Source organism: Chelon labrosus (assembly GCF_963514085.1).
Source record: "Chelon labrosus genome assembly, chromosome: 11".
Lineage (NCBI taxonomy): Eukaryota > Metazoa > Chordata > Actinopteri > Mugiliformes > Mugilidae > Chelon > Chelon labrosus.
In genome coordinates this window covers 13,171,469-13,190,100 of record NC_140344.1, presented here as the reverse complement: position 1 = coordinate 13,190,100, position 18,632 = coordinate 13,171,469, and the positions used below count along the sequence as shown (strand labels likewise).

The 18,632-nt window shown below is 42.7% G+C and overlaps 1 protein-coding gene across 2 annotated transcripts; it reads left to right on the top strand.

Annotated features, from left to right (window-relative positions):
* The first annotated feature begins 1,854 nt into the window (after nucleotides 1–1,854).
* Nucleotides 1,855–18,601, top strand: pkp3a (plakophilin 3a). Of its 2 annotated transcripts, XM_084556034.1 has the most exons (15): nucleotides 1,873–1,898; nucleotides 3,814–3,867; nucleotides 4,367–4,544; nucleotides 9,945–10,039; nucleotides 10,499–11,265; nucleotides 12,417–12,540; nucleotides 13,195–13,399; nucleotides 14,258–14,462; nucleotides 14,815–14,935; nucleotides 15,028–15,192; nucleotides 15,292–15,474; nucleotides 15,561–15,714; nucleotides 16,113–16,305; nucleotides 16,421–16,508; nucleotides 17,542–18,601. In XM_084556034.1, exons 1-15 carry the CDS (start codon nucleotides 1,896–1,898, stop codon nucleotides 17,581–17,583), a joined length of 2,577 nt encoding a protein of 858 aa, XP_084412160.1. In that variant the 5' UTR covers nucleotides 1,873–1,895; the 3' UTR covers nucleotides 17,584–18,601. The 2 variants fall into 2 exon arrangements, with proteins under 2 accessions (XP_084412161.1, XP_084412160.1); XM_084556035.1 differs by lacking the exon at nucleotides 3,814–3,867 and having other exon boundaries at nucleotides 1,855–1,898.
* Nucleotides 18,602–18,632: the final 31 nt, after the last annotated feature.

Here is an 18,632-nt window from a genome sequence, read left to right as displayed (position 1 = left end):
TTAGGTAAAGGTAAATTTGGTAAAACCCTTTTAACACATAATGCCCAAATTGCAGGAATTCAAAAATAGGTGGACGGGCAGTGAAAGCCTGAAAGGCCTGAAAGGCTTTCACTGCAAAAACCATCAGCTGTTTACATTGTCCAGTCTCTCTGTCTGCTCCTTTATAGCTCTGCATACACTCTGTTGTTTCTATCAGCAATGAAATCATCAACAAATACCGGTGTGTCCCTGCTATAGTCAGCCATACACAAAAGATGTTTGTCAGATGATGGCTCTGGGAGAGAATGGTTTGTATTTAATCATTTTTTTGTATTTAATCAGGTTTTTGTTAACTTCATCCTTGTGTTTTTTTAAGGCTGACTGGAGGTTCAGATCCCGACGTCTTCTCTTGACTGGTGACAATAACACACGTTGGTCTAAATCTAGAGAGGTTTCTGTAGTTGCTGTACAGTCGCGAGTGGGGTTTCTTCACCATGAAAATGATTTAATCCACATAAATAATCCCCAACTTGGTCAATCAGATCAATCAGATTCTCCACTTCTCTTATATGAGTAAGGAGAACATCTTTAAATTCACACTTTTGTGTGAATTTAAAACCACAGACATCAACCCCAAAAACCAGTAGTCAAGTGTCCACTTACTTTTGAATGTTGCAGTATGGGCACCATATGTTAAAAGGGATACATCACTTAAACAGTTATTTGAAAGGTAGAATAAACTTACTTAAAAGAAAGCTCAAACTTTCATTCATCTTCTGTAACTGCTTGTCTTGTGAAGGGTCGCGGGGGGACTGGAGCCTTTCCCAGCTGTCATCAGGCGAGAGGCGGGGTACACCCCATTCTATCACAGGGCTAACACAGAGAGACAGTGTTAGGCCAATTTAAAATCACCAATGAACCTAACAAGCATGTCTTTGGATGGTGGGAGGAAGCCGGAGTACCCGGAGAGAACCCACGCAGACACAGGGAGAACATGCAAACTCGGCCCATGGATTCGAACCCGGAACCTTGTTGCTGTGAGGCATCAGTGTTAACCACCATGCCACTGTGCCACCCGAAAGCTCAAACTTTAATGTAATATTTTATTTCAAACTGAAATAAGAGCCTGAAGAGTTTTATTAAGGTCTAGAAACAATATTGGTACGATTAGTATTTTCTACTATTTTCGTGATTTGTCAGTGAATAGTTTGGTTTGTAAACATCATCCAAGACCTACCGTTGAGAGTTGTGGTTCACCTGTAAAACGTCAGAATGTCAAAATGTACCTTGCATGATTTAAGTGACTATCACAGGGAGACAGACAGTTACTGCTGACGCATGAAACAACACCCAGATCATGGGTGTCACTCTTTTACAGTCACTTTCTCTGACACCCACAAACACACACACACACACACACACACACACACACAGACACACACGGAAACACGCACAGACACTGCCCTGAGTCAGTAACCTTTGGGCTGATTTGTGTCACTGTTAGTTTGGTCTGTGCTGGGAATTCATCGCAGCAGCTGTCTGCTCTGGTGCTACTGTGCTGACTGAGTGAGTCATCAATGATCTGTTTAAAGAAGATATATCACCCATCTCGAGTCACACACACACAAAATAGACAACAATATGAAAGGAATACCGTGGAAATCTCACGCGGCCTCCCTGTCCGTCCCAGAATTACGATCTGCCCTCCTCTTCTTCAACACACCCCTGTGATGTAGCCTTCTTCCTTGACTCATCTCTTTCCTTTGTCTTTACGTTTCATTTACCTATGAAAGGGAATAGTAATTTTTTAGGGCGGGTACTGTGGTTTGATACTTTTCCAACGGCCATAAGTTCAGTTGAGGACAGGTGCAGCCACAGAGAGAAGAACATCCACAGTTGACACAGCTTCAGCAACGATGGTAAGTCAAAACGTATCAGTGGGTATTCATACTGAACTGATAACTTTTTCATGCTGTTTGGATCAAAATGATTTTGACTGCGATTATTTTGTTGCATCTAAGTGATGTGCATTGAGCTCCTGTGCGTGAGGCTTTTTATTGTTTCAACCAACAAATACACTATGACAGTGAAGCGTGTAGAGATCTGGAAAGAGCGTGAGGAAATACATGAAAGGTGATTTCTCAGCCAATAGACAGAGGGAGGCAGATCATGTTACTACAAATCTCTTATTGCATCTGTTTCAGCGTAAACCTTTTGACTTTGATCTGCTTTGGGGGAAATTAAATCCTCGCCTTTCCCCAAGGGAAAAGATCAGCCGAGCGACTAACCTGTAGACAGGTTCTTCTCCTTTTTTTTTTCTGTTCTGTTCTGTTCAAAAGCATTTAAAGAAAGGAAACAAGGAAACAGATCAATATAAGAGTTTATTTATAATAGGTCTGGTTAGACAGAAATGTTTATCCTGTGATGTATTCTTTTTTTTCATTGAGCATTTATGCAGACGTTAGGACACTGGTTGCAGACATGCATAATGCAACATGTCCTCCCACACTTTGTATCACATTTGTATTGGATACAGTGACTCATGGTTGCTAAGCTCAAATGAAACAAACCAGATAAAAGTTAGGTGTGGTTCAGACTTAATAACAGAGTGCTACTGTGCCACACCTGCATTCATACCTAACGCCATTTGCACGATATTATCATACGATTCTGTGGGAACAAAGCTCCTCTTAGACCCCAGTGATCATTGCTGCTCCTCAATTAGATTACTAATGGATGTGGTTGGCAAAAGGGGGAACAAATCAGTGCACCTTTACTTTTTTTTCGTTCCTACAAGCCATCCTACTGCATGGTATGTACAGTATCTGTGACAAGATGCTTGATGGGGCCAAAACGACAAATTATCCTCAGAGGTGTTTACACTGAAGTCTAGACTCAGGCCTCATAAGACTGAGGGAAAGCATACATCCTTTACGTGACGCGCTACTGAAAACCTGAGACGTGACAGTCATCTGAAAACATAATCATTTGTTACATTGACATAATCTTTAAGTAGATACAAGGGAAGCATTCAGATCCTTTGCTCAAGTCAATGTATAGCGCAGTGTAAAAGTACATCATTACAGTTGACAGATTTATCATCTTAACATGTTGGAAGCTTTGAAAGTAACAGTGCAGATTAGTGGAACCTTTACTCTTATTTATATTACCGGATTACCATGCATGACTGAGTCACATGCAGTGTGAGTGAAATCTCAATGCACAAAAGGCTGTCAGTTAAATGAATGAAATGAAAGTCCTCAAGTAAGATGGCCAGTCCGCCGCTTAAGATAAACTGATCAATGAAAGGTTTTACAAGGCAAAAAGCAGACGACGTTCCGAACATTAGAGTAAAAAACAAAAGAATTACACACTTGATCTTTTATTTAAGTAAATGGAGCAATACTGTAATATAAAAGTACTCCATTGCAAATGAAAGCACTCAAACTTTTACCGGTTAAACGTGTTGAAAGTTTCAGAAGTAAAAGTGCTCCGGGTGCTGATTAGGAATACTGTTTATTATATTACTGGATTACCATGCTTGCAGTACTTAGTCATAGTTTGTGTGTGTGAAATCTCAGTACACTAAAGGCTGTCAAATACATTTATGAAATAAAAGAACTCAAGTAAACTGGGCATTATTTATAATATTTCTGGTGCATTAACGTGGAGGTAACATTTAATTATTGTAGAAATCCGATGAGCTGATTTTACTTATTGTAAAATAGTGATAGTATTTAGATGACTGTGTTGTGATAGGCTGATGATAGGTTTCTGAAGTCCTAATGTGCTAAAGTTACCAGTACCTACAGCAATATTTCCCTCTGAATACAGCGGCAGCAGAGAAGAAAGAAGCCTCAAATTTTTAAAGGACGCAGTAGCGAAAAGGTAACATCTTTGGTAACAACACAAAACACACCGACATTCAAGTCATGTTCATGTTTTTCCCCGCGATAAAACAGTGCCAAACCACACAGACACTGTGGATTCCAGTTATGGTTTAGTTTTTTATATGTTATCATTGAGATCTCAGAGCTCGAGCTCTTTAATCGAAAGTAAATTTTTCAAAAAAACAAAAAACAAAAAAAAAAAACGTTTAGCAGGGTGACTCAACCCAGAATAATGTGACTCTTATCTATATGGGACTAGCTCACCTGTGAGTCAGGTACGCTGATCTCAGCTCTGGGAGGCTCCACCTCCTGCGGGCGCACAGCTCTGGAGCGCTCGGCGCGTCCTTCTCCCTCTCCAGACAGTTCGAGCTGCCACGACGCATAGCTCAGACGGCCTTGTCCGCACCAGTTTGTAGCACAGACGGCCTGGTCGGGTCACTTAAATAGTCACCATGAGTATCGCGGCTTCAGATGGCTTGTTTATGTCTGCTTTGCAGCCCAACAATTCGGTCACCACTTACGCGATCCCGGCGGAGATACAGGTCGGGAACGGGGGATCCGTGTCGGACGAGGTGGCGAAAGCGAAGCGCGTCCAGCAGCAGGTCAAGATGAGGCTGGCCGAGAAGTCCACACTTCCGCGTCAGAATGGATCGACCTCACAATACGCCATGTCAGGTAAACGTCAAGTTTCTTTACCTCCCCTTCACGTCGAGGCTGCTCTGCTTTTCATTTCTGAGAGGGAGAAAGGGAGAGAGAGAGAGAGAGAGAGAGAGAGAGGGAGAGGAATTAAGTAAAACATCCCAAGTCTCGCCACAGGTACAGGAGCAGGTGCTGATATAATTGTTTGACTATAGAACTGAGTTAATTGCCCTTATCACCAGAGCTATTGATGAGAATAGAAAGTCCCAAACAACTTCTGAGCTGGCACATTGTTTTGTTTTTTGTTTTTTTTCTGAGCTTGTCTCATCTGATATGACACTGGGCGTCAAATACTGGACGTTCCACGTAACACTGTATGATCCTCTTCATATTTACAAAATATTCAAATGCCCTACAAGGTTTGTTTTCTCTTCTTGAAGCACACCTCTCAAGTACACTAGCAGATCATCAACATAGAGATGAACGAGGCTTGAAGTGCCATTTTCCAGGTTGAAATTGTGCAGATTCAGTGTCAGTTACTCATTTGATCGATCAAATGTCAGTGAATAAGCAGTAACAACAAGAAAACCACATTGTGAGGTTATTGAATGTTCAGTTTTGGCTGAATGACAGTCTGAAGCACTAAGATATTCTGTTAATCAAGAACACCCTCCTTTAAGAGGTTGCAGTCAGGAGGGTTTTGTAGTTTTTCATTATTAAAATCTCTTGGACGATCGATCCAGTTTATACAGAGTAGAAATCTAAAGCTATAAATAAATTTTCTGTCAACCAGCCAATCTATCTATTAGCTATCTATGTTGGCTCAAGGGATCACTAAAACTCTCTTTGTCTTTTGTTCATTTCTCTCAAACCCAGCGTGACTCATATCGGTGAATTGTTTTGACTTTCTAATGCAAGTGTGAACTTGATGTTGGTCATGGGTGTGGGTTCGGAGGGAAGGAGTCGTGCTTTTCCCTGCTCAAGTGTTTTAGACCTGTTTTTCAGCTTATCTGTGAATTTTTAATTTGTCCTGAGCGGAGCTGTGCTACACCGTGCCGTGTCCGTGCACATGAGAAACGGTTAATGTGTAACAGGCCCAAACAAGTGCTGCTTTCATATACTTCCCTGATAGCAGGCTACGATGAAAGCCTCCCTCTGTGGGATTGGGTTTCAGGCATTACTCAACCCGAAGAGAGCAGGGTTGAAGAGATACCTGGAGGATGATGGTGTTGTGAGAAACAGCTGTCTTGTTGTCTCCTCAAAGACGTCACATTGTCAGAATTTGTCTGTCTGGGTGGGTCTGTCTTTGCACTGAGACAAAGCTTAGGTGGGGCTGTTGCGTAAGCAGCGGTAATACTCTCACTACGGGAATGAAAGATTTCCTGGAGAGTTGGGAATTAGTTCAGTTTGATGATGCAATTAAAGAACTGAATGAGCGTTGGCGGAGCCGCACAGGATCCCAGACATGTTTCGTCTCCGCTAAAACATGTGCACCTGTTTGTTTCTTGATGCACAGAGACATTCCTTCACGTCCCATTGTTCACCGTGCGCAACCAAATCGCTGACGAGGAGGCCAGGCAGCTCAGCATTAGCTCTTTGTTTATGTGACCTCTGAATTCTGGGCTGTGTGGTGGCAGAAGAGCTTTTTTTTCTCTCACTCTTCTAGTTTTAGCATTTCCCAGAGGCATCTGGTGATACCTGCCCTGACAAGGAAACATACTGTTTGTGCTATTTTCTATTGGCTAGAATGCACAGGGACACACTGCATGTCTGCTAAATAGGTCACTGTCGATGTTTACCTCCACTATACTTGTCAAACGCTGTTACCTGGTGTCTTTACCTATCATTTGCCGCAAGCTTTTGGAGAAAATATAGTAGTAAAGTGAGACTTTGAATCAATAATCTTCTGAAACCTACACAAGAGAGGCATTCCCGATAACACAATGGGCAATGCCGCCGTTTCAGTGGTTTGTGGCTTCAGACATATTCATTATGAATGCATAAATGTGTGCACATGGGGAAAATACCCAGGGGATTCGGCAAGGAATGTTTCCTCCTCTGTATCTGAAAGCTGCAGACACATTGACAGTGATTGAATGGTATTCATAGTTGGACAAGTTTCGGCAGAAAGCGAGAGAGAAACAGAAGGCTTTAGCCCTGGCTTTAAGATAAATCCCAATTTTTTTTTTCCAAAGACCACAGAGGAAGAAAATGGTTCCCTCGCTGAAGAGGTTTTCAGGGCGTGAGTCAAGGGCTTAGCAAAGGCTGCCGCTCTCAGGTGTGTTGGGCGTTGCCGGCTTGGCCTGGGGTTGGGCCTGAGGCGGTGTCTCTCTTTTCTCATCTACACCGAGGACTTTAGCACTCCTCTCTGTTCGAACCTACGCCTACCCAGACTGAACACACGTGTACAGTACAGTCAAACACAGGGATACAATACGGTTCACAGGAAGTTTTGCGAATGCACGCATGAACCTGCCTTTGTTTTGTTAGAAATTGTTGCAGAAACGTTATTCATTTATCTGCCACTCTGACAAGTCTGACAAGATTATGTAATCATAATTGGCTCATGTCAGAACATTAAGTGTGTTACAGGTGATCAAACACTGGCCTGTTACTTTTTTAGTCTGAAATATGTCCCCCAGAAGATGAATCCCTTGGCTTTTCTTCTGGTTGCTCCTTGATGTTTTTGGGTTTGCTAACTCTTAAATGGATTTCCATGAATCTGAACATTAATGACCCTCTTCAGATGAGTTTCCCTGATTTTTTTATCTACAGCAGTCACAGCAGGCCAATGTCCAAGAAACTGCAGAACTCATAACATGCCAATAAACCTTGGTTGTACTTTGTGTTTTAATGCACTAGTGCGTTGGCGCCATAAAACATTACATAAACTTTAATACATCCAGTGTGGATAGGTATCATTAACATTGATTTATCATTGACATATGCTGCTTTACGTTGACAGAAGTATTTGGGTCGACAGACTGTTGCTCAAGCCTCTTAGCGTAGTGAACATTCTGGTGCTCGCCTGCTATCACACTCACCTCTTGACTGACTGAGGCCGCCCCTATCTAGAACGAGAGCAAAACATGCACACAGTCTGTGCTGGGAGAAATGTCTTTGTGTGCTGGATGTAAGTTACTCTCCGGCTAACGGGTAACTGGAGTCCTGGTCAGACTCTGAGTGCAATTGAAGCTTCAGTCCGCAGTGCAACAGGACACCTGCTATTCAAACTGTAATGTCTCTCATGCAAATGATTGTTGTAAATTAAAGAGGTGTGGCATCTTGGTAGAGGCATTGTTCTCTGATTAACGCTATCTTCACAGTACCATTTAATTCCACTTATATTTTTCTGCTTTATGTATATATATATACACTATATTACCAAAAGTATTCGCTCACCCATTCAAATGATCAGAATCAGGTGTTCTAATCACTTGGCCTGGCCCCAGGTGTATAAATTCAAGCACTCAGGCATGCAGACTGTGAAACAAGACATTTGTGAAAGAATGGGCCGCTCTCAGGAGCTCAGTGAATTCCAGCGTGGAACTGTCATAGGATGCCACTTGTGCAACAAATCCAGTCGTGAAATTTCCTCGCTCCTAAATATTCCACAGTCAACTGTCAGCTCTATTATAACAAAATGGAAGCGTTTGGGAAAAACAGCAACTCAGCCACGAAGTGGTAGGCCACGTAAAGTGACGGAGAGGGGTCAGCGGATGCTGAAGCGCATAGTGCAAAGAGGTCGCCGACTTTCTGCACAGTCAATTGCTACAGAGCTACAAACTTCATGTGATCTTCAGATTAGCCCAAGTACAGTACGCAGAGAGCTTCATGGAATGGGTTTCCATGGCCGAGCAGCTGCAGCCAAGCCACACATCACCAAGTGCAATGCAAGGCGTCGGATGCAATGGTGTAAAGCACGCCGCCACTGGCCTCTAGAGCAGTGGAGACGCGTTCTCTGGAGTGATGAATCACGCTTTACCATCTGGCAATCTGATGGACGAGTCTGGGTTTGGAGGTTGCCAGGAGAACGGTACATTTCAGATTGCATTGTGCCAACTGTGAAATTTGGTGGAGGAGGAATTATGGTATGGGGTTGTTTTTCAGGAGCTGGGCTTGGCCCCTTAGTTCCAGTGAAAGGAACATTGAATGCTTCAGGATACCAAAACATTTTGGACAATTCCATGCTCCCAACCTTGTGGGAACAGTTTGGAGCGGGCCCCTTCCTCTTCCAACATGACTGTGCACCAGTGCACAAAGCAAGGTCCATAAAGACGTGGATGACAGAGTCTGGTGTGGATGAACTTGACTGGCCTGCACAGAGTCCTGACCTGAACCCGATAGAACACCTTTGGGATGAATTAGAGCGGAGACTGAGAGCCAGGCCTTCTCGACCAACATCAGTGTGTGACCTCACCAATGCGCTTTTGGAAGAATGGTCAAAAATTCCTATAAACACTCTCCTCAACCTTGTGGACAGTCTTCCCAGAAGAGTTGAAGCTGTAATAGCTGCAAAAGGTGGACCGACATCATATTGAATTCTATGAGTTAGGAATGGGATGGCACTTCAGTTCATGGAATGAGTAAAGGCAGGTGAGCGAATACTTTTGGTAATATAGTGTATATATATTAAATTAACTTAAGTCAATGGCAATTTATAAACAGTTTAAATGTGCTGGTTATGTTTCAATTAGCCTTTAATGAGGAAAACATATGGTATCAAATCATCATGGTTTCCGCCACTGTATTGTTTCATTAGGTGACACCACCAAAGGTGACGGCTGTATTATTTATGCATGTGGCAGAGCTCGGTGATCAGTTGACAACACGCTCCATGAACACATGAAAGTAGCTGCTGTGGTTATCGTGTTCAACATGAAATCTAAAAGAGATTCAAATTAGTTTAAAATTAAAAATGTCTTTGACGTGTGTCGTATCTGGGAGGCGAGAGTGAACTCACAAAATCAAGGAAAAGGAGATTCTACACCCGTATTTTACGCCCTCACTTGAACTCTTGAAGGAACTCGGCCAGCGGGGGAGTCAAGATGAGTCCGCTTTCAGGATTGGGACAACTGCTTGTTAGCTAAAAGTGAAAGTATTTATTAGCAGTTCTGATGCTTATGGGAAAAAAAAAACATCTCAAAGAACAGTGTTTGTTTGCAGTCAGAGAGCTTCCAGTTGTCTGGACCTGTTTGTCTGCATTCGACAGTGATGGTGGTGTTTGCAGATCACATTAACTTTGTCATTATTATCGTCAAAATTAGTTGAGTAACTTTTCAGCTGAATGATTGATTCATGGCGCTGTTTTATATTGACTCTTCTATTTAGCTATTTATAAAAAAAAAAAAAATCATCAGTTTTTTTAACAGGTGTATAACAGATAAACCTGCCATGTTACATTCAATAACCACGTGTTATTTTGCTTCCTTTTAGACTACGGCGGTTCGTCGACAATGCAACACTACAACACCTACAGCCCAAATTACAGCTCCAGGTCAGCCTACGCGATGTCAGGCTCCAGAACAATTGTGAGTACAACAAATACGTGTTCACACATATCATGGAAAATTTATATTTTACTTTGTGTAAAAAGTTGATTAGCTTGATCATTTTTAACACTGCTCCTGACCCTGTCCTACAGAGTCACGTAGGACACAGCATGTGTGGTATTTCACAGTAGGGTGTGATCAGCTTGGAGTTTTCAAGTCCTCCCTCTAGATTCCAGTATTTTAGTGATTCAGTAAAAACATCACTGTTTGAGCTCTTAGTTTAAGGGGGGCTTGAAGATGCATTTTAGATTTCTGAATCATAAAAATCTAAATATAACAAAGAACTGAGGGCTTGACCTCTGCTTCCTTTTTTAGTCACACACCTCTGATCAAATTTAGAAACCATTTCTGAGTGACTCATTAGAAGTTTCCTAGAACTTATTGAGTAACTCAGCTTTCACACTGCATCGTAATAATAACTCCTCTCTTTATCCACAGGGTCCAACTGTAACACATAGGTCAGGCTTTACCTCCCAGTCGGTTGGCCCAGAACTCAGTCAGTTTCACAAGATGAGTATCGGGGCTGGAGGTGCTGGTGGGGGTGGCGGTGGCTTTTATCAAGAAGACGTACGCGTGGGCGGCTATCAAGGAAACGTCAGACAGAACCGAATGGACGCAGAAACCATGTCTATGCATTCAATGCGGCAGCCAATGCATGTGAATGCCTGGATGGTCGATAGCAGCGATGCTGGAAGCTTAATCTCCGAACGGGACGCCACCTTCGGCCGCCAGTACGCTCACAGTGCAATCAACGGCTACAGCGGCCAGATTGGACAAGGAGGAGGCTCCATGATGTATACTACGCCAATGCGCCGATCTCTTAGCGGCACTCTCTCCCGTGGCGCAGGGATGACAGCAGGAGGGGCGGAGATCGTCCAGCAGCATTCCTTCAAAGGCCCAGCCCACCGCACCATCAGTAGGATCACAAACCGAAACAGAATGAGCATGGGATCCATGCCTGGGACCCTGCAGCAGCAGATGTCCTCGAGTGGGAGCAGCATTAGAGGAGGAGTGACAGACATGGTGGATCAAGGGTTCATCGTTCCCGCAATGTCCTCTGGTTCCCAGGGGAACCTATTAATGCAGCAGCGTCCGGGCACACTGTCCCGTGCCATGTCAGTCAAAAGCATGCAGAGCGTGGGCAAGGGCATGGACATCTTCTACGACGCGAACGACATGAGACCCAACATGGTCGGCCTTGGCGGGTGAGAAGCTCTCAAAGTCAGCCACTGTCTGTGCTCACATTCACAGGGACAGGGATTTCAGGTCAGGCACTGCAACACTGCTGTAACTGACCGATCTTTGGCGTGTGATGGTCGACTTTAATCGACTTTACATGAAAATTAGTATCGGCAAAAAATGCCCGCATTCACAGTTGATCAGTGAGAGTTTATGAGCCTCAGCAACCAAACTGAATACGCCCTGATGTTGACTTAGGAAACAAAAAAGACAAAAAGACAATGAATAATCCAACTAACAAGTATTAAGTAAACATCCTTGTCCTAAAGCTGATAGAAACATGTTGGTGATCAGTATTACTTGGGCCTTCATAATGGTTAACATGGGCACTGTAGTCAGTCCCACATATCCAGTTCTATTGACCAAATGTGTGTTGATCCACAGCTAAAAAGTAGTCTGATTTACTCTGTTTTGTGCAGTGTTTATTAAAAATGACCTGGCTGCTTTATGAAATTATTTAATTCAATAGGACAGAAAGCCACAGGCCTGGTAGAGAAGCCAGTAAGTAATTAATGATAAGCTAATGCTTTATTTGCATGTGGAGTAACAGCAGCCTTGTTCTTTTTGTTATAGTTACTCCGTTATAAACATTCACGTGTTACTCAATAAAAGTGACGGTTTACTTTAGTCACCTCTGGTGACTCTGTTTTTTATATTTCACCCCAGACGTCACTGACATTCTGGTGAAGGTGACAAACCAGTGGGATTGTGTCACAACTCTCTTCTGTGGAGAGATGTTTTGGTGGGTGTGTGTGTGATGGGAACAGTGTATTTCATAAGAGCTGCGGACTGGGAGGTGGCTCCATAGTGGCAGAACTGGTTTAGGGTGTGGCAGCTTAGTTTCAGACCTCACATTTCACACATCCCACAGAGCGGGGCTGTTAGGCAATCTAATTTGCAGAGCGCCGTGTGATTTGGAATAAATTTAACGAGCTGAATTTTGAACCCGAGCGACCACAAATCATCTGCGAATAATTGCCCACGGCTGCTCTATAACTCTTCATTCCAACCACCAAAGGACATATTTTGTGCTACCAAACACAACAACAGTGTAATGACATAATTAAATGGTTTAGATTCTTTGGTTGAATTTGTTTACGTTTGCTCCTTTCGGCAGGATCGACTCCTTGGACATGAACACAGCAGTGCATAACCTGACAGAGCCTGACCCTGCCCTGCAAGTCCTCGGCGCCGCATACATCCAGCATCAGTGTTACAACGACAGCGACGCTAAGGACGAGGTACTTCACATAGAGTAAACATGTGGCTAGAATTCCTCTGGTCCTTTCCTCTCTGCAGTCATTTCAAATGTAGGCGTCCACTGACGGACGTCTCTGCACTTCTGGTGACATTAAATTACAGCTTTGCGTTCTTTCTGGTGCGCTCATCTCCCGCAGTTTTTTTTTTATCACCGCTGTATCTGGACTCTGCCCTGCATGGGTGTTGAAATATAGATGTTTAGTGCACAGTAACACAATACAGTACAGTCTTGTCAGCTCACTTAATGATTTTTTTAAAGAAGACATTGTATTAAACTGAATGAAGTAAACATCCTCCCTTTCTTGCTGGGCATTGTTTGAAAATAATGACACCACTCACACAGTTAGTTTAGCTTAGCATAGAGACAGGAAACAGGACAAACCAGCAAGCCTAGCTTTATCTGAAGGCAACAAAATCATCGCAACATCTCCGAAATTAGAAAATCTAAAAATACCCAAAATAATTAAAGTAATTTCTCTAACTGTTGAACTGTGCCTGCTGCATCAGAACATGTAGCCAGTAGTGGCATAAAAACCCACAAGCAATATATCAGATTTCTCTTCATGGGTTAAACCTTTTATGATTTCATTTTTTTTCTCTACATAAACTTCATATTTTTTCTTTTTTCCTCCTAGGTACGTGAGTTGAATGGCATTGGTGAGCTGGTGAGGCTGTTCAACAGTGAAAACGAGGAGGTGCGTCGTTATGTCACCGGTGCCACGCGCAATCTCATCTACGAGAACATGCAAAACAAGATTGCCCTGATCAATGAGGGCGGCATCCCTTCGCTGGTCCAGGCGCTCAGCGAGCCGGATGAGGAGCTCCGCAAAAACATCACAGGTAGGAAAAATCCCAGCGTCAGTAGTTGAAATAACAACGGCGATCCGTGGAAAACATGGCACAGCGAGGAGAGCATGTCTCTGACGCTTGTTTTGGAGTTGCCATGGGATGCTACGTGATCGCACCGGCGTCCTTGAAATTCCTTCAGCAAACCGTGGCCTTTGAAATTGATATTGTTCAAACCAGAAGGAGGACAGTGTGGATTTTCCAAGGCATGCCTGAGAACATAGAGAGCAAGAGGTGGAGCTGCTGTCACTTCTATAGGGGCGTATATGTGTATACACATGGGTGTAAGGGAGTGTGTAGGAGATGTCTGGGCCTGTGGACCAGCCGTATAAGCTGCCACTCCTTCACTGGAGAACCTGTCGCTTTTTCCCTTGAGCTGTCACACCTTGATTTGTATCTGCTGGAGTACTTAGAGACTAACGTCTGTGTTATGGGCTCAGTGAGAAGCTTTGTTAAAGCTTTGATAAATGAACAAGCTCACCTTTTTAGAAGTTTCCCAATTCATTTTGACGGTTTAATCATTTTCACTAGTTTATTTTAGTATTTTATTTTCTTCTGTGTTAGCTGAGAAAATCGATACCACTCTTGTCTCAGTGGTAAATACGAAACTAGAGCCTGCAGCGAGGTGGCTTAGCTGGAGGACAATTAACAGAGAGAAAGAGCTGTCACAAAGATAACAGATGGACAAAGGTCATGTTAACCCACTTAGCTGCTGACTGCGTCTTCAAACTGAAATGGACGGATATGAGAGAGCATCAGTTTTCTTCAGAGAGTAAACCCTTTTCAAACGTTAAAATTTTGAAGTCTCGAAGCACAACTAAATGTCACTTTTGCTGGTTTGTACCTGTGCAGGCATCCTGTGGAATCTTTCATCCAAAGAGAACCTGAAGGAGAAACTGGCTACTGGGACGCTTTCTGAGCTCTCAGATAAGATCCTCATCCCTCTGGCAGCCAGGGAGAAGGATCAGTCGGACGTGCTGAAAGATCAAGACTGCGGGAGCAGATCGGAGTCCCATTCTGAGACGGAGATTTTTTGCAACACCACGGGATGCCTCAGGTGCAGCTCCCTTTTCTCTGTCTGATTTCCATGGTTGCAACATGCTTATGACGGTGGGACTCTTCCTGGGTTATCTATCCCTGCTTTGTTCTCTCCCACGACAATATTTGCATTTTATGAGTTTGCTCCAGTCTTTACTTATTCGTCAGCTTACTGGAGGTTTTACAGCACCCAGCACTTTTAGCTGCTGCTTGCAATTTCAAGTTACATTGTCCTACTCTGTTTGTACGCACCCTGCACACATCAAGCCAACCTGTGCTGCCATTTCTGTGGGCACCTTACGGCCAAAGTTATGATGCCAAAGTGAATTTGAGTAGCTCTCTGACTTCTCACTCGCTTTGTGCGTTTCCAGGAATCTGAGCTCTGTGAATCAGACAACCCGTGATCATATGAGAGATACACGTGGACTGGTAGAATCTTTGGTGGCATACATCGAGGCCTCCCTTAGGGACAAGAGCAAGGCAGAAAGCAAGGTGAGACAAGGGCTGAATTGAAGCTGCGGCACTGGTTCAAACCAAGCCCTGCTCTGTTTGTGTATTTATTTATTTATTTGTCTGTGTCTTAGGGGGTTGAGAATTCAATGTGTGTCCTGAGGAACCTCTCCTACCAGCTCTACAATGAAATTCCTTCAACTTATGCGAGGCGCCTGGATGGACCTACCAGAGATCAGGACAATGACAAGGGTGATGCCGTCGGATGCTTCACACCTAACAGCAGGAAGGCCAAAAATGTATGTGCACAGGAAATTTACTCCATCAGCCAGTAATTTGTGTGCACGGACTAGACCGGCCATCTTAACACTTTGTTGTTCCTTTCTATTTCCTGACAGAAAAAGAACTTCAGTCTCTCCACTTTAAATGAAGTCTCTCGGGTGCCAAAGGATATGGAGTGGCTGTGGCACCCTCAGATAGTCGGGGTGTACAACCGCCTCCTGCAAGTGTGCGAAGCTAACGCAGTCACCCGCGAGGCGGCCATCGGATGTCTGCAAAACATTACCGCTGGAGACAAGAGGGTAAGGAGCACATTCATCCGGCCTCGTTCAAATGCAGTGATACGAGTTTTGGTCATACTTTAATTGTCTGCTTCTTTAACCTGCAGTGGGCTTCAGTAATGAGCTCGGTGGTAGTGGAACATGAGCGTATGGTGCCGTCTCTGCTCAACTACTTGCGCACAACCAATGAACTGGAGTTGCGTTCACTCACAGGCCTCCTACGCAATCTGTCCCGCAATGCCAACAATAAGGATGACATGTGTTAGTATTTTACCTTTTCTTTGTGTTATTAATATGACATTCAGTTGCATGTAAATTAAGAACGCCTATATAAAATTATTTGGAGGCCAATATAATAATGTGTGACCTGCTAACAACTGAACTGAAGAAAATGTAAAAGCTTTTTTTAAAAATGCTTTCATCTGAATTTATCTGTCTTGAATTCCCCTTGCTGAAAGTTTTGCATTCAGAAATCGTTCAAGTGAATTGAATAATTCAAGTAAAAAGATAATCCGCGTAACATGAAACATGACTTGTTAAAAGTGCTAGTGTACATGAGGAGAAATAAGTATTCAGTTTAGATCTAAATGTTAAATTCTGATTGGTGCAAAGACATTTGTGACATGCCCTTTACTTAAACATATCATTGGTTTATTCAGCCACAAAGGTCGTGGGCCCCCTCTTGGATAAGTTACCAGACAATGGGATTGAGAAGGAGCGCTCCGTCGATACGGTGCTCAACATCTGTGGTGCTCTCAACAACCTGGTGACCGGCAGCGCTTTAGCCGCCAGAGACATCGTCTTCTTTGATGGCCTGCCAAAGCTGATGGAACTCAAGAAGTCACAAACCAGGTCTGTAACAGATGATCAAACACACTGCTCTAAAATATTACAGTTTTAATATCGTACTCTCTCATCAAGTCATTCGTACCAAGAGTTAACTTTGGCTCAAACATTTCTTTTCCAGCCCTGGGAGGATGAAAGCGGCCAAAGCAGCAGCGACAGTTCTCACCAACATGTACCATTACAAGAAATACCACAAACAGTACACGGCGGTAAGAGACTGCAGAAATTACTCAACAGCTTTGAGCTCTGCATTACTGATGACAATATAACCGAGAAATCAAGTCAGAAAAAACAATAATATATCAAAGATACAGTACAGCGTCAGTTTTGAAAATGGGTTGACTTAGAAGTTGATGTCTCACATTATCAATGTTGAAAGTTAATTATTATCAGAATGAGGTTTTCAACAAAAAAAAAAAGGTCTTTCTGTTGAAACTTGTTCAGAAGCCACAGATAGCAGTTCTGAACATAAAAGAAACTTTGACTAATGCGTGACGAATTAGACTAAAGTTTCTGTTTCTTGCCATCTTCAAACGTAGTTTCACTCATTCATTCTATTACCGTAAGAAGATATAACTTGTTGTCAGGTCAGGGCAAGGCACCTCGAACAGTTTCCCGGCCCCGAACAGGGCAGAAACAACAAAAAGTCAAAGTTCGGTGGAAAAGCTTTCTCCACACAATGCCACACCCTCATTCATTTGTGTGTGTGTGTGTGTGTGTGTGTGTGTGTGTGTGTGTGTGTGTGTGTAACGGATGACTCTTTTCAGTCTCTGGATTTCTATCATCACTTGGGTGCCACTTGTTCAAAACGCTTATTTCTGACAGAACACATTTCAACACGTTCACACACTCAAACACACACCTAGTCAGGCCTCTTGGGCAGGCCCAGGTAGCTTTACTGCCATGTGTAGCTCACAACCTGCCACTCCCAAGGGTGCGGCGTTCTTCTCGTTTCCCAATAAACAAGTCCAAACAGAACGAAAAATGCGTTACTGCTTGTCTTACATTCAGTGTTAGGTATAGTTGTCAGACGTGCACACCACACTGGTGTGGCACATGTTACAAAAATATGAACATTTGAAATTGCTGCGCATTGCGTAACTTCTTGGCTTGATGAATGTGAGCTCCAAGGTCAGTCCAGGTTGAATTTCAATGTTGAGTGAGCCGGTGTTGACACTGTATTTAAAATTTGATTGTTTAAATGAATGAAAAACATTTTTTCTGTGTTCCTTTGCTTTACAGAAAGGGTACAGAAAAGAGGACTTCGTAGACCACTTACTGTAAAGGAAGTTCAACCAGAGGAGATGTCGCTTTACTATTCAAAGATAACAAAGGCTCGGTGGTTATCTACCATACTTTGTGATGAGGACATGAGCACGCAAGTGGCCAAGGATCCAGCCAACGGAAAAAAAGGATTTCTTGTGTGTTTTAAAACTTGATGGACATCAGTAAGACTATTAATGGACTCTGATACAATTTTTTGCACCTTAACCAGTTACTCTGTTTGTCTGGACACTGTATGTGTTTTTAATATATAATAATCAGGGATTTTCTTTCTGCTCGGCACCCTGCATTTAGATAAAACAGTTTAGAAACAGATTGAACACATGTGCCTTCTCACCCATGCAACTCATTTACAGCTCAAACTTAACGAATGTGGTACTAACGTGTCCTTTTTTTTGTAAATACTGCTGTTTCTTTTACACAGAAATGAGATCAAATGTTTGATATACTATAATTCTTAGTAGTTTTCAGATTACTTCTGTTTAAGAGTTGAAATTATAGCATAGTTATATTTGAACGTAAACCAGAGACTTACAGAAATTTGGATGTAAATACATTTTTGTTTGGGGTCAATATTGCCTCAGCAGTTGACTTTTGTATTTACTTATGTGTTTTTTTCTTTTTAAAAAAAAGATGCCTCAGTCTTGTCATATAAAATGCTGTCTTTCGTAATTGTTTGTTCTAGGGTAGTGAATGGTCTATGTGCAGGGGTGAAAGGAAACCAAATAAAATATTTGTTTAGTATCTGAGGTCTTTTTATGTTAATGAACAACAAATTTGCAATCTTTGACCTTTCAGAATTAGATTAGAGTATCTCATGAGAGTATACAGCAATACTTTGTTTTTTTTTTATGTAAAAGATTCTTTAAAAAGCTGATTTGGATTGTAACAAGTTCTGGCTGTGTGGCGTAAATGCTGACCTTGTGTTTCTGTTGTTGTTTAAAGACTTTTTTTTTCTTTCATGTTGTATACAGGCGGACATATTGCAGCAAATAAAGAGTCAGATTTGGAAATGAAATGTCATCCTGTGCATTTCTTATCTGTGTGTG

Coding starts and splice junctions, on each gene's coding strand:
- pkp3a (XM_084556034.1), top strand. Junction 4,545..9,944: donor CTCACAATACGCCATGTCAG/GTAAACGTCAAG, acceptor GCTTCCTTTTAG/ACTACGGCGGTTCGTCGACA. Junction 16,509..17,541: donor ACCACAAACAGTACACGGCG/GTAAGAGACTGC, acceptor TTTGCTTTACAG/AAAGGGTACAGAAAAGAGGA.